Below are 23,843 nucleotides of genomic sequence, written 5' to 3'. Positions count from 1 at the left end.
CCTGGAGAAAATGACTGCTTTGAAGGGTAGACTCTATGGCATTGTACCATGCTGAAGCCCCTCCCCTCCCCAAACCATGCACTCTCCCAGATCCACCCCCAACGTGGTGGGGTCTCCAGGTATTTTCCAACACAGACCTGGCAACCCTAGGCTCAAGTCTTCATGGGACTCAGACCTCCTGATAGTGCATTGTCTTCTAATATGCAATTATTGCCAATTCTGCTGAGGTCTACAGAGCTGTTTTCTGTGTCTTGGGTCCAGGTATGTGAATTTACTGTCCTTCAGAGGAACACTTTGTCAAAGGGAGTCATTAGATCCAATTCATTAAGTCTAAAAAGTAGCTTTATACTGGGTAGACTTGTACATGGGAATTGGTTTAGTTTCTTTCATATATGTTAGGGACTGCTTTATATTATTTATTAAAACATTTATACCCCACCTTTTCCCATGGTTCAAGGTGGCTTATTGGGTTAATAGTCAAAACCACCTTTTCACCTAGCTCAGTATCATCGTCTGATGCAGAAGGTAGTTCTTCAGGGTCTCTGGCAGAGTAAGGTCTCTCCTAGCATCTCCTACCACAGGTCCTTGAATTGGAGATGCTCAGATGAAAATGGATCTATCGGAGATCTCCTGTATGCAAACCGTGGGGTCTAACATTGAATCATGAATCCTCTCCAACATTTTCAAGCAATTTAAAAAATGTTTCTAAAAGATGGAAAGCATTCACGTTCTTCAGTCATTTCTTAGGCATTTTTATACCAAATGCCACCCACTGCATTGGCTTCAGTATTGGCATGAAAATAACAGAGTTTGTGGTTTCTCTCAATTTGTTTCACAGCCTCACTATAGCTCCTGTTTTTAATAAAGATTAATGCAATGCTTGGTAGCATTTGGAAGTTGACTGGGAAGAATTAAACAAAACTGGTAGGGAGTCAGTAAACAGGAGACGCCGTGGGCAAGAGAATAGAGTTCGTTAGAATGGAACAGATGGTAAGGAACAATACAAAAGGTGAAAGAAATAAAAGGAGTAGTGGGCACTAAGGGAAATAGATTGAATTTTAGCTGTTGAAAAGCATCAAGTTTGTTGATGAATATATTACATCAAGTGTATAGGGAAATATATATACAAAAGGCTTGCGTCACTGGCAGAAGTGAAACAAAATGTGCATATAAAGGGATAGGTGAAAGGTTTTTAAAATTTTAAATAGATGGCGTACCACAATGAAACTTTAGCATGGAAAAATGTTCGTTCACATGCGTGCCTCAAGGCAAGAGAACTGGGAATTTGCCATTCTTTCTTCTCTGAAATGAAGTACTAGCATGAATTCAAGATGTGTCAGGGGCAAAGAGGTTGATTCACCTTCCTTACCAGGGGCATTTTGTACCAGAGCAGTTGCAACAGGTGAACGGAGTGTTCCCATTTTACATAATGACCACAAACAGATGCGTTTTGTTATATCCCCCAATTGTTCCTGTGTAGCTGAGGAATGGTATAATATAGTCTGATCGCGTCAGATCTTGGAAGCTAAGCAAGGTCAGCACTTTTTTTTTTGCAATGTATTCAACTTCTCTATGGACCTCCAGTATGGATCAAAGCCTGTAGAGAGACACTATATTCCCTTTTGTCATTATTTTTGCAGAAGATCAGAGGGGTGCCAAGTTGCATGATTAATGTCTCTTTAAGGATGGAATTAGGAAGCACAAGCTTGAGTAAGGGCCTTTGGGCTTTGGCTGAAAATTTTATTTGCCATGGAAGCTAATGGGTGTCTCTACTAAAATTTGATTCCTATCCTATCTCATGGGGGAAATTCATGGAGACTAGGCTCCAACAACTGAGTTTTAGCAGTCGTGAGATGGAGAAATTGGGAAGATCAGCAGCACGCTCTGCAGTCAATAAACCTCTGTATATCTTGAACTTTATTAGAACCACAAAGAGAACCCATAGGGTACACACTACCTCTATACTTGGGATTATCTTACCCAAAGGCACGCTTACCATATTTTGAAGTTGTCAAGTCCCACCTGGACACCAGTAGGGGATGGGGGGGTCAGATTGCCAAATCTGTGCTGGGAAACTCCTGGAGATTTGGGGATGGTGCCTGGGGAGGACAGGGACATCAGTGGGGTACAGTGCTGTAGAGTCCACCCTCCAAAGCCTTGATTTTCTCCATGGGAAGTGATTTCTGTAGTCTGGGGATGAGCTGTAACTCCAGGGGATCTCCGTGTCCCACCTGGAGGCTGGCAGCCCTACCATATTTAGAAGAAGAAGATATTGGATTTATATCCCGCCCTCCACTCCGAAGAGTCTCAGAGCGGCTTACAATCTCCTTTACCTTCCTCCCCCACAACAGACACCCTGTGAGGTGGGTGGGGCTGGAGAGGGCTCTCACAGCAGCTGCCCTTTCAAGGACAACCTCTGCCAGAGCTCTGGCTGACCCAAGGCCATGCTAGCAGGTGCAAGTGGAGGAGTGGGGAATCAAACCCGGTTCTCCCAGATAAGAGTCCGCACACTTAACCACTACACCAAACTAGCTCTTTAAAAAAATTATTCCTTGATATAGGAGAGCATCTATGTTTGAAAGATAAAACTCTATCCCTTCACAAGTAATTCAAGTCAAATGCAAAGGACTCCATACCCTGACAGACTTTGTGACAGTGCTTCTGGACAGGTGGAAACTTTGGAGTATTGTTTACTAGAATGTGGTACCTTTTGCACTGTTAGGGATTTGTGGATTACGCCTCTTTTCTGTGATAATAGGGGATTGTTAACATCAGACAATGTTAATAAACACTTGCCAGGCATGTATTAGATGTTACAAGGGCTGTAGCCTATTTTTGTTGTTGTTGTTCAGTCGCACAGTCGAGTCCGACTCTTTGTGACCCCATGAACAAAGTCACGCCAGGACCCCGTCTTCCACCATCCTCTGAAGTCTGCTCAAATTCATGTTTGTTACATCAGTAACACTGTCCAGCCATCTCATCTTTTGCCATCCCCTTCTTTTGCCTTCTGTCTTTCCCAGCATCAGGATCTTCTCCAGTGAGTTCTCCCTTCTCATTTGGTGGCCAAAGTATCTGAGCTTCAGCATCTGACCTTCCAGGGAACAGTCAGGGTTGATTTCCCTTAGAAGTGACTGATTTGATCATCTTGCAGTCCAATAGGAGTATGCAATCCCACCCCCCACCCCCATGGTATTTTTTTGGGGATGAGGTCTATCGGAACCAAACAATTGTGGGGATTCCTGAAAAATCCAGGATCCCAATACTGGTAAAGTATTTGGATCCAGGATTTTTGTGAAATCCCATTTTTTCCTCTGGGTCCAATAGACCCAAGAAGAAAAAAGTGGGGGTAGTGACCTTTCCAGTGATTCCTGAATATATCCGGGACTTTTTAAGGAATTGTTTTCAGTTAAACCCCCCCCCCCTACTTTTAGGATGCCACAATATACCCCCCAAAATACTCTGTTGATCTGAATGTGTACCCCAGTAGCTATTTTTTCTCTCAAGTAAGTAAATTTAAAGGACCTTGAGCGAGGTAACTGATTGGTTATTTAAATTACTTATTTTCTGATGTACCTCGTGGGACATTGTTCAAAGCCTGTAAGCTAAAGGAGCAATATCATTAAAGTAAAGTTTATGGGTGACCAGAACCTTGGTTTTGGGGAGCTGAATCAGTTGCTAAAATGTTCCTGAGCACAATTTAGGGTGTTAATCTCCATTATTAAGCCCTATGTGATCTGAGCTTTGGCTGACAGAGAGAATGCCTTATCCTCAAGCACTGAGGTCTTACAAGGAACCCAGCCACAAGATTCCCTATTGTGTGACAGTGTCTTTTGGTATAGGAGGGGCCATCCCTCAATGCTAAAGCCATGCTTTTCATGCTGAAGGCCCCAGGTGGAATCTCTGGCATCTCCAGTGTTTTTTGAGAACCAGTTTGATGTAGTGGTTGTGCGCAGACTCTTATCTGGAAGAACTGGGTTTGATTTCCCACTTCTCCACACGCACCTGCTGATGTGACCTTGAGTCAGTCACAAGTTCTCGCAGAGCTATTTCTCTCAGGAGTAGTTTCTATTCTCAGCTCCACCTACCACACAGGGGAGGGGAAGGAAAAGGAGATTGTAAGCTGCTTTGAGACTCCTTCAGGTAGTGGAAGGCGGGGTATAAATCCAATCTCCTCCTCCTCTTCTTCTTTTTAATGATTAGGCAATGTGAAAGACATCTATGTGAGACCCTGGAGAACCACTGCCAGTCAGAGCAGGCAATATCTTGATAGCCCAAGATTTGATACAGTATAAGGCAGCTTTGCATGTATATAGTGTTACAGATATCGTGAACTGGGTGTCAGTCCAACCTCAAGTTAGATTTTCTTCTTTAGAATTTGAAACATTTTCTGTTGTGACAAAAATTCAAATGACTTTTGGCCACACACATATAAGATGGGAGTGATGGGCTGTCAGTTTTCTCTTGTAGACTGACGAGTGCCTGTACAGTATACATCATCCCCAAGTTGCTACCCATTATAAATCCGAGCAGTCAGATTTCAAGACTGGTTGACTATAAGTAAAGTTTTCAAGTGAAAGAAAGAATTGTTTTACTTATTTGTTTCTTTTTCACATTTAATCCCCAAGATGGTTTACCAACAGTAACGGAGTCAGTGAAATCCCAGATGTTTGACATATTGTTGCAATCTGTGGTAGAATTCTTATGGCAAACAGGATCCTTACAAACAACTAATGTTAGATTAATCAAGAAAGAAATGTAATTAAACTAGAACAAGAGGAGAAACTCACCAACAAAAGGTTATTATTTGGTTTAAGGCAGTACAGTATCTCTATAAAATGTATTAGTAACTGTGTTAATTACCTGTTTTCCATTGTTTGTTTTAATTAACTTAATAGATCATTGTTCTTTATTATATCTGTTTTTGTCACCCGCCTTGTGTCCTGACTATGTTGGGGAAAAGAAAGAGTATATACATATTCTAAAAAATGATGACTAGGAATATGAAAACAAATATATATTTAACAAGTTCTTAACTAACACTAAGGATTAATGTAGAATCTTATTCATTTGGCCAAGATTTAGGTTTATTCCAACATAGACACTATCATCTTGATTCAATCTGTATAGGTCAAAAATGTAATTTAAAAAAAAAACCTGAATATGAAATCATTCCGCTTAAGATAGATAAAAGTTGCTTTGACGTTTAGAACCCCTTTACACTCATAGGGACCATGTCATTCTAGTTTTTCTGCAGATGCTCCCACTCCTGACATCTCCTCCCGTGTGTGTGTGTGTGTGCATGTTTATGTCTTTCTCTAAGCTGTCATGGGTACTTGCACAAGAGAGCTATCTAGAGACCTCATCCTGATAATTCTATTGAGGTAACATCTATAGCAGGGATGGGCATGAAATTGGAAAATGGTCGTTCATGGTTCATTTGATTGCCTGAACTGGTGGCTTGTGTTGGTATGTAGTTTATTTGATTTCCTGAACTGGTTCATGGTTTGTTTGATTCAGGAGGTGGTAGAACAGCCCCCTCACGAGTTGAGATGCCAAACTCACAGAAAGTCTTCAGCAGGCTCACCTCCACCAGCCCTCAAAGTTTGGTAAAGATTGGATTTGGGATGTCCAAGTTATAGCCCCCCCAGGCAGGTGTCCCCAAGAAAGCTCAGCTTTAGCTTCAGATTCTGTCCCTGAAACCACAGCAAGGAACACCTTCCCAGTTGGGAGACATGTTGATTTATTCATTATTTATTTATTAAGTTTGAATTCTATCCCACCCTCCCCGCAAGCAGGCTCAGCCATGCAGTAAACAACAACTGAACTAACTCTTCTCTCTTCATGCTGCTAAATGAAAGCAAATGAGTCACTGTGTAGTATTATACTGGTATATAACCTACTCCAATAGAGCAGAATGGAAGCACCATGGTTGGCTCCCAGAGCTGCCAATCAATCTATGGACAACTATTTCGGGTGTTTCTAGGGTTCTCCACAAATCCACCCCCAGCATTGCCTAGGAATTAGTTAAATAGGCACCAGGCTGTCTGGAGAACAAGCTTATAATATAGTGGGTTCAATGCAAGGAGGAGACGTGGTTGCAGTGATCATAGCTCTCTTTATTAGTTACAGCAAAGTAACAGCTGAACTAGAAGACTGCTGAACTGGTCCAACTATATGCACTTCAAGATTCCCACGCTAGGACGCCATTGGATCATTCAAACCAGCAGGGGTTCTGTGATTGGAGCAGGGCAACAGGGATTTGGATCCTCCTGCCTATTGTTCCCGAGTCCCCAAGCTCAGTTCTTAAGGTTCCAATGAGCCAGGCAGGAAGACATGTTACTATTCACATTAGTCCACATACACAACAAAACTGCAAAAATGAACCAAACGAACTACCATGGAAAAAATGTGGTTCATTTTTGGGTTTGGGAATGATTCAGCCAAACAAACAGATTCAAAATGAACCACAAAGCGGCCTGGTTTGTGCTCAAATCAAGGTTCATTTCTCTGTTTGTGCCAGTCTTTAATCTACAAAACCAAAAAGAGGGAGAATCATGAATAATAATAATAATAATAATAATAATAATAATAATAATAATAATAATAATAATATTTAATTTATATCCCGCCCTCCCCACTGAAGCAGGCTCAGGGCGACTTGCATAACATAATATAAAATGCAAACATTACAATAATACAATAATAAAAGTACACTGGTTACATAACAATTATATATTACAGTTCAATTATATGTATTATTGCATTAAAACCATCTAATTAAAACCATCAAATTTAGTTGGAAGTAGGCAAATACCGTGACTAAATAATGAAATTATTAGAAACAATTTATACAAATTTATAGACTATATTCAAAGTGATACCAACACATATTTAAATACTCATACAGTTCAGAGTGAAAGAATTTAGAACAAACTTGACATACAACAAAGCACATGAAAAAGTTTCAACCAGAAGTTACTTCCAAAAGTCCAAAGTGCAAAAAGTGCTTGTAGACAAAATATATACTCAATGTCCAAGGTCCAAAGTTTTTTGTACTGGGAGATTCCAACAACACCACCTCTAAAGGAGCCCGGTGCCAGCCAATAAGTTGGCGGCAATACAATTGCGGTGATACGCTTTGTAAAGACTGTTTGATATGGTGCTTGTATGAGTTGTTGTTTATCCTAATAATGTAACTTACCTTGGAAGAACTTCAAATACCTCCTCTTTGATAAAGAGATATTGAAACGGTGCGGCACAAAGCATTTTCCTGGGGGCACATAAATCAGACCCTGTAAAGGTAGACGAGAGTCAGCTGGAAATCCCCTGCAAGTTTGGTGTCTCTAGCTTGCACAGGATCTGTTCTATACACTCCTGAACCTGCAGGAATGGTCATTTTGCTAGGCGCAGATTCTGGAGGTTCAGGAGTGTATAGAACGGATCCTGCACAAATTAGAGACATCCAAGTTGCAGAAGACCTCCCCTGGATGCTCCTCTACATGCCCTCCAAGTTGTTGCTTTGGAGTTTGGCAAACATTTAAACTGTGTGGAGATAGCCTGTCTGGAAATGTATCATTTCACAAACTTGCAGAACCTCCACAAACAGCTTGAAAGTTCATGGAAAGTTCATACTGGTTGAGCTTTCACAAATTTCACTTCATGAACCACATACCAGCCAAAATTCATCACAAACTTTAGTTCATGAACCTTTTTGTGCCCATCCCTAGCCAGATCTCCAGGTTATGGTAATCAGACCCAGCAGAGGCATCCACAAAGTGTACAAATGAGCTATCCACCTTTCATGTTGATCAGAACTAGCTCTGGATAGGCATTCATTTGACATGGAAACCTTTATGTGTCTATTGGGATGGTATGTTTCCTTTTAAAAATCTATTTCTGAATTCAAATTGAGATATCAATTATCAAAATGTAGATATATAAACCCGCCATCAAATTATGAAGTCTGATTTTTCATTTCATCCTGTTTCTATAACGATCAGTTTGTTATAGCAAGCCAATCTCCTTTTTTGCAATGTGGACTAAACACTAATTATGTTGTTCAAGCAGGGGAATGAAAATGATTTGGCATGTTTTGTTATTTCCGAAGCCTTGCTTGTTTGTGTGTATGAAATTTCCTTAGTAAAGGAGGAATAAGAGGTTCAAATTAAGTCCCATCCTTAATCTCGTTTATTCTAGACCAAGCATATCTCATCCCTGCAAGCTGCTCAAGAATTAATTTCATGGGTTAAACTAAGTACACGTAGAATTTGGACCTAAATATATATTCTTCTGAAATGGCAGCTGCCATCAGGCACTGCTACATTTTTAGTTTGGCAGATTAAATGCAGATTGTTCAACAACCATCCCATGGTTTGGCTTGTGTATTAAAGGCCATGTAGTCACTAGAGTGACAAATGACATGACATTTTAAATTTTGTCAATTGACAATGCAGAACTAGAGTACAAATGTAGTGTGTGTTTCAGTCACTAAATCGAAGATTAGTGGCACACCTACTGGTGAAAAGTTGTATAAATTGGCGCTCGTTGAGCTGTTTGTGTGCTTTCTCACCACATTTAACAGATGCAAAATGGTGTTTGCTGACATAAATTTACTACACTGTGTCTCATTTGTTTACTCCATGCTGCTTTTGTGCTCCATTATGGCTGCTGAGTTAAGTTTTTTTAAAAAAGATTTCAGTGTTTTGTCTTTTGGTTAATTCTCAACAGTTATGAAATAAATAATTATCCAAGACTGATGATAATTCAGTATCTATAGCATCAACACCATATACTAGTAAGTCCCTGAATATAAGACTGATTACATAACTGGGATTTAAAAAAATTACAGTCTGATAGTAGTGATTACAGTGTTGCCCTAGGATTTGGGAGACCAGATTCAGATCTCAAAGCTGACTGGGCCCAATCACACACACTCGTTCTAACCAACGTCACAAAAGCATTGGGAGGATAAAATGGGAGAGGAAAATGATATAAGCTGCTTTGGGTCATTATTGGAAAGAAAGGTGGGGTATAAATAAATAAATACTGTTCAAGCAAACAGGTCGAAACAAAGTTAGTAAGGACTATAAATGGTTTTAGATGTATTTAAATAGTTTATGAATATGTGTGTTTGATGTGTTGGTATGTTTGTGGAAGAGCACCTCATTTCGTTGCTCTCTTTTTGTTGAGAACAATGACAATAAATTTATCTATCTATCTGTCTGTCTGTCTGTCTGTCTATCTATCTATCTATCTATCTATCTATCTATCTATCTATCTATCTATCTATCTATCTATCTATCTATCTATCTATCTATCATCTATCTATCTTTACAGAGTTATATAAAATAGCTAAATTTATTTATTTATTGCATTTAAATCTTACCTTTCTCCCTGATGGGAAGGCAACATAGCTTACATTGTCCTCCTCTATTTTATCTTCACAACAATCTTGTGAGGTAGGCTAGACTGAGAGTGTCTAGTCTGACTGGCCTAAGGTCACACAGCAAGCTTCTGTTGCAGGGTGGGGATTCAAGCCTGGGTCTTCCAGATCCTAGTCTAACTACTACACCAGACATAGAAGATTATTAAAGAAGCACATTCATTCAAAGAAGTATATCCATTATTAGAATAAATCACTTTCCTAAGTGTACTTCTTTATCATAGAGGCTTAGATGTAAGTGTATTTGTGACTCGGTCCACATTTTCGACGGGCAGCATTAGCTAACTGTGGAAAAGTTGGACTAAAACTGAGGTTTCTGCTCTATACAGTTTAAAATATGTGAACAAAATGCTAGGTAACAGTGATAGTGTAGGTTGATTAGCTAGCTGTTCATGAAGCATTTTATGTCAGGACTCCTAAGAGGAAATTATTCTAGCTCTAGATGGGGCCTAGTAAAATAGCTTTGTATCAGCTTTGTATCAGTTCCAGGTAACTGGATTTGGGCAGTCTGGAGAAGATTGTTCTGAAAATATACTTTCTAGTGGCTTGATGTTAGGGTTGCCAGAAAATATCTGGGAGCTTTGGGAGTGGAGCCAGAAGACTTTTCCATTCCCTAAAATAAAAATACAACACTGCACTTCCCCCAAATACAGTCTTCATTTCCTCATCCCCCAGCAGCTGTACTGCCACTAAATTAAAGTGAAAACACACACTGTCACAGAGCAGCCAAAATAAACACAGCAAGCACACATTTTTGTGATCTCACGGGCAATTTACTCTCATTGCTGAATATAACCATCTGCTGTATTTCAACTAGCTTCTTCAGACTAATAGGAAAATGAAAGAACAGCCTAGGGGTAGAGTTTTCTTCCAAACAAACAGAGGGCCTGAGAGCAATGTGGCTCTGTCTGCTCGCCAAGATTTAAAGGCACACACAAATTCAGAAATACAAACTGTTGCAAGCCTCTACTAAACTTGCCAAGGTTTGAAGGCACATGGTGGCTGTTGGGGTGGGGCTCCCCCGCCACTGGCCAGCTGGCTGGTGGCAGCTAGAAGCCTGAAAAACCGGAGGATCCCCCACCCTCACCTGGGGACTGGCAAGCCTACTTTGTGTCTGTATGTTTATATGCAATAGAGTTTTGCAAACACTAAGGCCACGGTCAGACGCACGGAAGCATCCGACGGAAGTGTGTTGGATTTTAATCGTATGTCCAGACATCAGCATCTGGGAATGGTCACTAAGTCACACCCAAGCCGCGTTGCTTTGACTCAGCCCCTGACTTTTTTGATAGTGGACAAAGTCTGGTTCAGAAGTGCTTGTGATGGGTCACGAGCGGACCTTTTGCGTCTGATCACAAAAGCATAATCATGTCATGGCAAGCTGTTTCCAGCAATTCCTTGTCACCCTTTTATTGAACCAAGTATCAGTGCTTGCTTAACCGCTCAATCAGCAGTTCATGGATTATCATGGTGTCGTGAGGAAACGCTAGACCTTCTTGCAGTCTGGGGCAACCACAAAATACAAACAGCATTAAGACAGTCACATCGTAATATAGATGTGTATGAAGTGATTACCAAGGAACTTCTTGCTCGTGGACATAGGGAGGCTGTGCAAGAATGCAGAACCAAAATGAAGTCTCTTCATCTGCAGTATAAACTTGTGCTGGCTCACAATTCCAAGACTCAAAAACATGTCCTTGCTTTGATGAGCTTGATGAGGTTTTGCATGGCGATGCAGACGTGTGGCCAAAAAGGGTGACACAGAGCTCAGAAAGAAGGACCAGCCCTACTTCAAGCACTGTATCCACCTTTATGAAAGAGGAATTCATTGGGCTTTTCACGGAGCCGAAAGGAGTCTACTGGCAAATTCCAAAAGGTAAAAGTAGCCACATTGGACCACTGCAAAATGTAAAAACAAGCCATTTAATAGCTTTTATTAAGCCCAATTTAACTACAGTAACACAACATCGTACAGAAACTTCAAATTTAATGGCCTGGAAGATATCTCCACCTCTATTGTGACCAGCTAGCCTGATTAAAAGTTCTAGAAAAATCTTAGAAAGTTTGCATACTATGTTATGTTACTTTGGTTCATACAATTTTAAAATTGCTTTTCAGGTTTCCAGTGTGTGCTTAGTGAGAAGTACTTCTTGACTGAAAAATATCTCCTCAAAACACTTCTTCCACAGATACCTTCTCCCTAATCACAGGTGAAAGGGCAGACTGTTAGTACTCAGGGAAAAACATGTATTTGTTTTCAGAGGAATTTTATCTTCATTATTCATGTGCTTGCAATTGACAACAGATTGTGGAGCAAAGCCTTGGCTGAAACTAACTTATTTTGACTGTAAAGGCTGTCACCTAACTGTTCAGGCAATGGGGAAATGAAACAGTTTTACAAATATATAAATATGGTTTCAAAATTTATAGTTTCCCATTCCTGTAAACTTTTCCCCCCAGTTCTTTTAACTATATGTTTTTCTCTCCACATTCCTTCTATAAGGATTAGGGAAATAGGTTCTTGCTCTCTAGGGAGCAGAAGAAAAGCAAAGAGCAAACCTTGGGTTTTGCTCAGTTTGAATGATAACCACGGTAGCAATCACTTAATAGTTCAGTGCTGCGCCTGGGAAGAAAATTTATTCCTAGTGGTGATCAATTTACGATTATAGAACTAAAATACATTTGCATCAGTGCAGATTTCTTTGCATTTCTGCAACGTGTATATGTATTGCTGTTGCTATTATTATTGCTGTTTCTTTATCTCAAAGAATCATTCCAAGAAAGTCCCAGATTTGAATGCAACAGATTTTAATGCTAGCTTGTTAATATTTTACAACTTTATAAGAGACCTGATATTTCAAAACAAAAACAAAACCACAAAACTATAGGCTGCTGTTTTAATATATTTTTTTAAAGTAAATAACACTGGCGGGGGTCAAGTAACGGCGGGAGGGGTGGGGGAAAAGTAAGATATGGGGTAGAAAAATTTTTCTTTTTTAAGTCTGTAAGATGTAGATATATTTTTTTCTACCATATGTTACTAATAAAAATTGTTTATTCACAAAAACTATAGGCTGCTGTTGCTCAAATGGTAAGTCCTCAATGAACGTGATGCCAAGCTGTGAGCAAATGTTAATGAAGCTAAGACTACAACCATGTGCACTGATGGAACTCATGGGGAATGGAAGGTATGAGCTTTGGTGAGTCACTGCTCACTTCTTCAAGAAATAGCGTGCAAATTTGCCTTAAGTACATTTGTACTTAAGTACCTCAAGTTTCGGGTTTCTTATGGCATTTTAGGTACTGAGACATTTTACATTAAGATTTATGTTCTCTACTGTTTGAGGAATATTTTCTATCCCATAGGAATGCCTGGAAGTTGAGGACCATACTGCTTTCAAACAAATGGCAAAAAGAGAACAAATCACAAGGCATCTTCTGGGAGAATAAATGAAAAACTATTCAGTGACAAATTTTCTATCCCCCCCACTGCTGACTGCAGTCTCTAGCTGACAATTTTGTGGAGATATAACTTCGAACTGTCCTGGGTAAAGTATCTTTGTCAAGGAATATGCTGCCTTATATGCATAACCCCCCCTCCCCCAAATGCACCAACTGGTTCTATGTGATGATGTACCTCTTATTTCGCTGTTTTTCAGCTATTATGGTCTCACAGACATTGAAATCACTGAGAATCTTTAGTTGTATTCAGCAAAACTGATTCAGCAAGGAATGTGTTTCGAAATAAGAAAAGATTGAAAAATAATGGGCTGGACCCAATTACTCCCTTCTGCTGAGAAGTCTTCATTCAACAGAGGAAGGCTCCACTCTTAATGGAAGAGAGCCATTGACCCAAGATCAACAATAGCTGTGCAAGTGGAAAACAATGCCGGTTGTTAGCTGCCCCACACTTACTGTTACTACCAATGACTGTATAATGCAAAAATGTTAACAGTCCAATAAAACTAGTGAATTGTCACAAGCTCCATTCATTTCACTAGTGAAGTACATTAGGAACTACAGTTTTAATTCTACTCATTTAGTTATGATTCAGTTCAGCAAATGCATGTTATGTACTTCCTCAATTATTTTGGCATTTATTAACGTTTGCTTTAAATGCTGCCCCCAGCTTCCATGTGATTTTTTTTGAAGTCAAAGTTTAAGAAGTCCTTGGAATTTGGAATAAATGTTACAAGCATTAGACAAAATACAGTCTCAAGATACACATTTATAGGTATTCATCTACTTTGTTGGTAAATTTCTTAAGGTTCTGTTTGACTCAGTGATGCTTCATGGGAGGAGTCTTAATTTGATTTACTGATCATAATTATGAAAATGCATTTTTGAAAATGCATACTGCACACATTTGGTGTTAATCATCTTGTTTAGAAAACACTCCCCCCCCCAAAAAAAAATTCCATTTGGATGCAAAACGTTTGTAAAATATACTTTAGCAGTTGACCAAGCAAAAGTATCTTATCTAATTTAGGGCTTGTTTTTATTATCAGTAGCCACTAGCCATGGTGACTTAGGGGAACTGCCACTTTCAGAGGCACCAAACCTCTAAATCCCATAGCCAAGAGACAACATTGGGGGAAGCCTCTGTGCTGTGTTGGCACTCCAAAGGAACTGGTAGGCCACTGCATGAGACAGGATGCTAGACCAGATAGATCACTGGTCTGATCCAGCAGGGAATTTAAGTTAAGCACAATGGTCTTCTTAAACTTGTGTTTGTAAGATTCTGTGGATTATGGATGCAAAATTCAGTGTGTCTATGCTTTATGACATTTTAAAAACTGCCATTTTTGTCACTCTTTAGTGAGAAATATTCTGTTTATGATGACTTGTTCACAAAGCTGCTGGAAAGAAAAAAGTTCCAATTTCATTATACACACAGGACATTCAACAGAGCTAAAACTTCTATGGCATCTTTCCCCATCAGAGACACAAAGATCATTGGGATTTGGTAGGTATGGAGCTTGTGCAAATATGTCAAAGGCCCAAAGTCAACAGCTTTCAGTCTTCTAAATGCAGGAGATTAGCAGGAGAAGGTGTTTGAGAGAAATGAGATCCAGTAGAACCAATCTGAGTATTAAGAGTAGCTGTAAGATCCAGGCAATTTGTGCATTGTGTGTGTGTTTATAAAAACTGCCTTACAAGATCTGAAGCAGGTCGAACACTGTAGGTTTATGACTTTTAAGTACACATGATGGAGAAGACTATCTCATCCCCTCAATGGATATGATATTTGATTTATATCCTGCCATTCACTCTGAATCTCAGTCTCAGAGTGGCTCACAATCTCCTTTATCTTCCTCCCCCACAACAGACACCCTGTGAGGTAGGTGGGGGCTAAGAGAGTTCTTCCAGAAGCTGCCCTTCAAGGACAGCTCCAGGAGAGCTATGGCTGACCCAAGGCCATTCCAGCAGCTGCAAGTGGAGGGGTGGGGAATCAAACCTGGTTCTCCCAGGTAAGAGTCTGCACACTTAACCACTACACCAAACTGACTCTCATGCAACGAAGGTAATGATTTGTGTATTATGTACACTCAGCGATTAGCCACAGCCTATTGTTGGAACTCTGTCTGGAGCAGTGATGCTCTGTATCCTTGGTGCTTGTGGGGGGACACAGTGGGAGGGCTTCTACCCCCACTGGTGGACCTCTTGATGGCACTTTGTTTTTTTGGCCACTGTGTGACACAGAGTGTTGGACTGGATGGGCCATTGGCCTGATCCAACATGGCTTCTCTTATGTTCTTAAAAGTCCACTCGCTGCCATTCTGGAATTGTATTCTTTTTCCAGGTCCAGAAAAAGAAGGATCACCCTTAGGCATCCAAGCAGGGTACTACTATAAATTTTATGGCTGAAGATCCAGAGTGTGTATGCAGAGGTATCCTTTTTGTAGTATGTGTTTCTTTGGGGTGGGGGTGGTAAGACAGAACGGGTAGAATCCCATCCTCCCTCCCCCACCCGCTGGAAGCAGGATCCAGTGGATCCCTCTTGATGCTGCTGAATTCCAACCAGTCTGAGCACAACTCAAGAGCCATTTCAGACGGGACATAATCCCAGAAGGCAGTCAGTGGGTGCTTCCTTCCAGTCAAGTGGTGTTGTCTTGGTGGTGTGTGGGGGGTGTTCTGTAAACTTGAGAAGGGGGATCCTGCTTTCTGAGATCCCCCAGTGCAGGGGTGTCGAACTCATTTGTTATCAGGTCCGGATCTGACAAAAATGAGACCTGGTTGGGCCAGCCCATGCTGGACTGGGTCATGGGTATACCTATTTAAGATTAGGTAGCAGAGATATAAATTTTATAAAGAACACAAACATATATATTTTTTTAAACTTAAAACATGCTTAAAACATTAGCACTCATTGGTTTTAAAGATGCTTTCGTTTTATGTCTCCCATGGGATCCAGGGAACTGGGCAAAAGAAGCTCTGGTTTTTCCTTCCTAACCCAGGAGCCTCAGCCAGTGGAGAAAATAGAGGTTTTGCTCTGTAGCTCCAGTGCAACTGAGGAAGCCTTGCAAAGCAAGCTGTGGTGCAGAAGGAAGCAAGAGAGAGGGAGAAGGAAGCAGACGACAGCCAGTTGCTTGGGGGGGGGGGGTCTGATAGGAGCCCTCCGAGGGCCTGATTCGGCCTCCAAACTGCATGTTTGACACCCCTGTCCTAGCGGATGGGCCGGGAAGGGGGTGTGTGCATGCATGTACATGAGGGAAGCGGCGCGCCCTCCCGCTGCCTCCTCCTCCTCCTCCTCCTTCGCCTCCTCCCGGCGGCTACCCAGAGTGCTGTAGCCGCGACCAGGCAGGCGCAAGGAAGCGGCCTCGGCCGTGGTTGTCGTCGGTCGTTTTCTCCTTCTTCGGCGCTGGTCTTCTTCTGCCCTGATCGCGAGGGAGAGGAAAGGGGCGCGAGTCCACGGCTGGCTCCCACCGGCCCAGGGGCAGCTGCTCCAAGGCCCCGGCTGAGGAAGCAGCGGCGGCGGCGGCGGCGCGGCCCAGCATGCGAGTGTGAGATGCTTCCCCCGGCAGCGGCTCCTGACTGGGCCCAGGTGGCTTCGGCGGCCCCCGCGCTGTGGATGCGACTCCGGAGCCGGTGCTTTGCCTTCCACAAACATTTCTATAGGACTCATTCGCCCTGCTGAGGGAGGAAAAGGCAAACAGAAAAAGATTTTTTTTACAAGAGAAGCAAGCAAATTAAAAAAAAAAGGCTCAGGCCTAGGCCGGTCGGGTGGTCGATCGGACGACTGTTATTTCCCCGCTTAACCCATTTTTCCCCTCCCCTCCCCTTCTCTCCCTCGCGGCTCATGGAGGCCGCCGGCCGAGCCCCGCCGCTCAGCGTCGCCCAGTTGGGTCGCCTGCGGGAAGAACATGGAAAGGTAAAAAAGGAAAGAGAAGAGGAGGAGGCAGGATGGGGGAAGAGCGCGCGAGGGGAAAGGCGCCCTCTGCACTGGGGACGCTCCTCCGAGGGCTCGCCTCAGGCCACGGGGCGCTAGAGGGGAGGGGGCGGGGCCAGGTGACAGCGCGCGCGCGTGCGATGGTCCTTCTGCGAGGGGCGGTTGGTGGCGGAAGAGTGTCACGCGCGCGGGTCTTGTCAACACCATGCGGTGGCGGTTGTTTTGTGTGTGTGTGGGGGGGGGGTGGAGTTTCTTTTCCTCTTTTTTTTTTAAAAAATGTTTTTTTTTAAATGTCCTCAGATGTGTTAATGATGAACATTGCAGACTGCACTTTGGAGTTCTTCCTTCCCTGCCTTTTGTGTTCAGTGGAACTTGTTTCCTCAGGAAATCCTTCCACAGGATTATGCTGTCGTCGACTCATCCTTTCGCCTCGCAGGGGTGAGAGGGCACTTCAGGCCCTTTCCACAGCCTTTCTAAATCCCCTCTCCCCTATTTGAATTCAGCGGATCTTGTTCCCTAATGAAATCTTGCACAAAGTTAGGCTCTTAATCAACTTATCCTTGCTCTTCAGGGTAGCAGGCACTTCCTCCTCCAGCTCATTTTAGGTTTCAGTATGTGTTTATAAACACATATTCCAGAACCGTTTTTACCACACTTGCCCTTTGAACTCCTTTTAATCACATGGGTGAGCTCTTGGTGGGTTGGTTGCTCATGTGTCGCAAGGCTATTAAAATTTGGTCATGATCACTTAAATGCAGATTAGTTTACCCAGTTGATTTCAGTTAACTACTGTTTGATACTCCTAACATCAACCCAATTTGCTGCTGACATATGAGTTACCCATTGGCCTCATTTAAACACTTTGCTCTGATGGTGGCGACTATATTCGGCTGTCACAATCGCTTAGTTACCCCTTGATTTATTTTCTTGTACTTTTGACTGTCCACAACCCTTTTGTACTTGCAGCCGATCTGCAGTTGACAGTTACCCCTCAGCCTCTTTCAACCATGTACAACAGTCATAACCCCATTGTATTGTCACAATCATTGAACACGAATTAAACCCCTTCAAACCTGTTAATCTCGCTGATGTAACCACAGTTGGAGGACAGACTCCCTGTCACTTTATATTATGGATCTATCAGTGAAATGTGGATTCTATTTGTATTGGTGATTTTATGGAATGAAATGTATTTTTATGGTATTCAAGAGTCTTGGGTGTGTGTACATAGGAGCTTTGGGGTGAAAAGGACATTGATCATGGTCAATGCTTATGGCTAGGTGAGTGAATAGACGGTATTGCATATTGGAACTGTTGATAAGGATCGGGTTTTTTTGTTTCTCAGTATGCATATCATATTTATTATTATATAGATTCCACTTTTCAAACAGCAGTTGTCTCTCAGAGCAGCTCATACCAAGAAACACAGGTCCCTTCCCTCAGGTTTGGAAATTTAAAAGGCAAGAGACACAAGGGAGCAAGAGTGGAAGGAAAAGAGAGGTTAGCTCAACAACATCAACATGTATGTTTAATTAAAGGCAAGCTGATCTCCTGCAGCTTGTGTTCCCTAACCCTAACTCTCCCAAGAGGTAGGGTGTGCAACCTGAACTCTCCCTAAAAGCTAAAGGGACCAAACGGAGACTATTGTACTTTTGACACATTATGAAAAGATGAGACTCATTGGAAAAGGCAATAATGCTAGGAAAAGTTGAAGGCAGCAGGAAATTAGGAAGAGCCACATGAGATGGATTGACTCAGTAAAGGAAGCCATGGTCTTCAGTTTGCAAGACCACTTTCCCATGTTTTTTTTTTTTCTGTTGGACACCTTTTATTGATCCCTTAGGGATCATGGGAGAACCCAAATGTATTTCTTCATGCGCCTGTGTGTTAGTATGTAAAGCAGAAGGGTGAGATCTAGTTTAATAGAAAACGTGAGTACAAGGATATGGAGAGCTAAACCTTGCCCTGTCCCCTAGTGTGAGCTGAGTTTGAAGAAGGAAGTTTGAAACTGGAGCTCAACTAATAAGGTGGTGGAAGAGTCAAGGTCTAGTTCCCAATCACTCACACTTTTTCCTAAAAATAGATGGAACTTCCCTTCTACTCATCTTTAGTTGTACAAGCAGACACATGGGATGACAAATGAGTTTAGTTTAATAAGTTCCAAAATATTTGATTATTTTACGTTTAACAACATTATGTGAGGTGCAAGTATAAAAATGGAGGTGGGAACTGAAGATTTAAATCCTGAACAATCGCAGATAGACTCACATACCATGGTTTGTAGATTGAGTTGCCAGCTCTGGGTTGGAAAATTCCTGGTGATTTGGGGAAGGGGGAACCTGGGGAGGACAGGGTTTGGGGAGGGGAAGGACTTTAGTATGATATGATGCCATAGAGACCAGCTTTCAAAGCAGCCATTTTCTCCAGAGGAACTGATCTCTGTTGACTGGAGACCAGTTGTATTTCCAGGTCTTCATCCCTGAGGTTGGCAATCCTATTTATAGATCTCAGATCTTGAAACTGAAACTTATAGTACTTGTAAAATAAAAAAAAGAGTTAAGGAAGGGGAGGTCTCCTGCTGTAGGAGTGCAGGAGTGTTTCAAATAATGAAATTATGACGTTATTACAACACTCAAACTGCTGCTGTTTTTTAGTACTTGGGTATAAATTGGGCCCCGTGGTGCAGAGTGGTAAAGCTGCAGTCCTAAGCGCTGCTCACGACCTGAGTTCGATCCCGATGGAAGCTGTTTCAGGTAGCCGGCTCCGGCTTAACTCAGCCTTCCGTCCATCTGTCGGTAAAATGAATACCCAGCTTGCTGGGAGGAATGTGTGGATGACTGGGGAAGGCAATGGCAAACCACCCCTTAAAAGTCTGCCGTGAAAACATTGTGAAAGCAATGTCACCCCAGGGTCAGAAACGACTGGTGCTTCCACAGAGGACTACCTTTCCCTTTTTTATAAATTGGGCAAAAGAAAAACGTACATCATTTTCTGAATTTTGCTCAATTTATTTGCAGCAATTGTGTTAATTTTTAGAAAGGTTAGAACATAAGAGCAGCCATGTTGGATTGGAACAGTGGTCCATCTAGTCCAGCCCCTTGTTTCAAACTGGCCAATCAGATGCCTCATTCAGAAGGCTAACATAGTGGGGCACAAGATACCACCATCTTCCTCTGTTGTTCCCCCTCTGCACTGGTATTCAGAGGATTACTGCATCTGAACATGGAGGTTCAATTTATGTCCATCAGTGCACAATGACTATCTACCTTGAAATTGTCAATTTCCCCCTTTTAAAGCCAACTATCATGTATTGACCTGGCAAACCTGCTCCAACATAAACGTCTGATTTTCACTTCAGAGCCCTATCTCTGGTTAGTTACAAACTCATAATCTCTAATCGGATACTTTTTGAGTGTTATTTCTTTTAAATCAAATCACTTTAAAATCAATTAATGAAAGGTTCCCCATATGTTTGCTGCTGCACCATCTGGGCTGTTTTCAGGTCATTACAATCTGCTGTGTAAATAAGTGCCATGATATGCATAGTTTTCTCTGGAAGGTTGAGGCTGTTCTATAGAAGCATGGTGTCAAACGATTCCAGAACCAGAGTTTATTCCACAGCCCTTCTTTGAGTTAGTTCGCACATGCATATTCTTCACTTGAAGAATTTCAAAAGAATTTGAGGAAGGATTTCATTGATAACTATTGGGCTTATGGTGATGGTCGGTGCAAATAACCCACATCCTTTGGCATTGCATTGTGGTTGATTCATTTGTATTTGCAGGCCCTTTCCAAAGTGATTTAATACATGTGTGTGATGCAGCTTTTATACTGAATCCAGAACACCATACAAATTAAAAATCTTTATTGATTCAGGATAATGGTTCAAATGAGAAGTCATCATGGTACTCTTGCAGCCATGAGCATCTGCACTTTTTGGGGTGGTGATGGTGAGGAATTCTTACCCAAACTAGGATAAGGTACAAATGTGTATTTTGTCCTCATAAAGTATCAGGGAGCATCAGGCAAAACAAAAATAAGTTCCCTGCAACATTTAAAAGCTTCCCTTGTGGATGAAAGAAAAGAGTCTTCCTGTACATATTTATTTATTTACTTAAGACATTTCTATGTTGCCTGTCTGTCCAATTCAGGACCTCCAGGTCTGCAAACAATAAAACATTTCAGCCATTTAAAATACAAACATTTTAAAAAATTAAAACAAAACATAACACACAACTGGGGAGGAGGAGGGCTGATCAAAATTAGAAAAAACTAAAAACAAAATGAAAAATTTCATTTTTGTGGAACACATCAATAACGTATGGGACACCCGTCTTTCACGGTATACTTTTAAAACAGTCTTTGAAGATGCTGAGGTGTTGAAAATGACCTTTGAGACGGTCTTGTTCTCTGAATCTTCTTGCTTTAAGCAGAATAGCATGAACTGAATCTGTGGAAAGCTCATAAGCTACATCAAAGGCAAAACAGAGTGTAAACACCTATTTACAAGCATTATTCCCCCCAAAATATTGGGGGGAATAATTTGGGGGGAATTGGCAGTTGATGCTGTAATGTCAGATTTCTTGCTTGAAGTTCTAGCTATAATTTCCTAATACATCTTCATTTTATAATATTCTTGTCTACAATTTGGAGGGCAGCAGTGCTCGCAGCACCTTCACAGAGTGTAGGTATAGATCCTTCTCTGTAGCTGTTCTGCAGTCGTTGAGTGGTTTGGTCAGGGTTTTTTTTAACAGGAATGCAGTTCCAGCTGGCTTGGCATCGAGGTGTGTGGCCAAATATGCAAATGAGTTCCTGCTGGGCTTTTCCTACAAAAAAGCCTGTGTGAAACAATTGTGATGTCAGGGGTGTGGCCTAATATACAAATGAGATCCTGCTGGGCTTAGGTTCTGGGTTTGGTTCATGGCAACATGTTTTACCTGTGGTGCTACTCGGGCCTAGCTTTTGTTGGAGGAAAAGTTTGTTAGTTTACAAAGATATAATAGTCTACGCATGTCTTCCCAGACTTTTCTATCGGACACCTTTTATTGATCTTTTAGCGTCAAACTAATGTATATCTCCATGCGCCCTTGCGTTACTGTGTAAAGCAAAAGACTAGGGTCTAGTTTACTGGAAAATGGGAGTACAAGGGTGTGGTGAGCTAAACCCCTAGTGTGAGCTGAGTTTGAAGGCAAAAGCTTGAAACAGTGGAATTCAGCAGGTGAGTTGGCGGTTCATGCCCGACTGTCAAATTTCTTGCTTAAAGTGCTAGTTATACTTTTCCAGTATGTGTTCATTTTATAATATTCTTTAATACTGTATGGACGGAAGCAGAATCAGTAGTGAAGAACTTTTATGAATATGTAGCATTTTCTAATTTATTCTTTCTTATTTAGTCTTTTAATTAACCTTTAAAAATACATAATACGTATTAGCCAGATTTCCTTTCCATGATTTTTCTAATCCTTAGAAATAATCCTACTTGAAATATGAGCAAGAATTTCCTGGTTACAAAAAATGGTTGTGCAACTAATTCAGCATCATGATGATCTGTAGGGAGGAAAGTGCTTCGTAGTGCACAAGATCTTGTATGTGCAACTGTGCTAAGGCCTTTTAAGTTTCCACTTGTGCATGACTGTAGATACACTCTTCCATAAGTGGACTTCATTCTTTGGCTGCATCACTGAGAGTGCAGCCCTAAGCAGAATTATAGCCTTTGAGCCATCACGTGGCATGGATGTTGTGTGGCAAGAAACTCCCCCCACCCCCGCGCCAATGCCTATGGAGGAGGGATCTGGCATTGTGATTGGTTTATTTTGCTGGTAAACAGACTTCCAGCAATTTTTTTTTTGGGGGGGGGGGCATCTTTCAGTCTGGTTATACATTTCATGAGCAATAAACTTATGTGCAATTTTATTGGACAGAGTTCCTGGCGTCATTAAGCCTGACTGAGAAGAAGCTTTTTTTCCAGGCTCCTTTTCACTTGAGATCTATCTGCTAACTAGCTCTGTGCTGCTCTAGGGGAAGTAGTTCCTTAATGAGCCTCAGTCACTTTCCAGTGATAGACAGTTTCAGCCTGTCTGCACTAAGCGAAAGGGTAAGCAGAAGCCAAATTGCCTCCCATGTAAAAGACCGGAGTTGGACAATACATAAGCAAATCAACACAAATAGTTAGAGTTTTATATGTATTGTCACTATACCCGGGGTGGAATTCTAGTAGGAGGTCCTTTGCATATTAGGCCACACACCTCTGATGTAGCCAATCCTCCAAGAGCTGTAAGCTCTTGGAAGATTGGCTACCTCAGGGGTGTGTGGCCTAATATGCAAACAATCTCCTGCTAGAATTCCACCCCTGACTATACAGTAGGCTGGGCTTTTTTGTAGAAAAAGCCCAGCAGGAACTCATTGGCATATTAAACCACACCCACTGATTTCACTATTGTTTCACGCAGGGCTTTTTGTAGAAAAAACACAGCAGGAACTCTTTTGCTTATTAGGCCACACCCCTGACCCCAAGCCAGCCAGAGCTGTGCTCCTGTGCATTCCTGCTCAAAAAAAAAAACCCTGATAGGAGGCAGTGTTTGGATCCAGTCATGCACAAGTGGAAACATACCCAGTTTTAGCACAGTTGCACATACAAGATCTTGTGCACCACGAAGCACTTCTCTCTCTCTCTCTGATCAGACATTAGTTGTTCAATATCTGGTACAAACAGAAACACAGAACAATATAATTATGGCATACTGCAAGCATTCAAGTAGAATTTTTTCACTAGATCCAGCCCCAAGTTTCTAGTCCTTAATGGACTAGAAACTGTAAAAGAAAGGAGAAGTCGCTGCTGAAGTCTCAGATGTCAGAGAGATGGCTGGAATTGCTTTCCTTCCTATGATTAGCAAAACGAGCAAGTTAATTAAAGATCAGAAATTGCAAAATAGGAAGAATTTAAAAGATGTTCATTTGCTTAATTTGAATTATTTTATGTGGGTCACAGAGTCCAGCTTTTCTTGGGGCAGA

At 41.6% G+C, this 23,843-nt stretch overlaps 1 protein-coding gene across 2 annotated transcripts in view; it reads left to right on the top strand.

Annotated features, from left to right (window-relative positions):
* The first annotated feature begins 16,637 nt into the window (after positions 1-16,637).
* Positions 16,638-23,843, top strand: part of URI1 (URI1 prefoldin like chaperone) — a 113,011-nt gene continuing 105,805 nt past the window's right edge. For both annotated transcript variants that reach the window (XM_060253974.1, XM_060253973.1), the window contains exon 1: positions 16,638-16,814. In XM_060253974.1, coding sequence (XP_060109957.1) covers positions 16,743-16,814 — 72 coding nt within the window. In that variant the 5' untranslated portion in view covers positions 16,638-16,742. The remainder of the gene's footprint in view (positions 16,815-23,843) is intronic.

The sequence above is a fragment of the Heteronotia binoei genome, chromosome 14 (assembly GCF_032191835.1).
Source record: "Heteronotia binoei isolate CCM8104 ecotype False Entrance Well chromosome 14, APGP_CSIRO_Hbin_v1, whole genome shotgun sequence".
Classification (NCBI taxonomy): Eukaryota; Metazoa; Chordata; class Lepidosauria; order Squamata; family Gekkonidae; genus Heteronotia; species Heteronotia binoei.
This window is presented reverse-complemented; position numbering and strand designations above follow the sequence as displayed.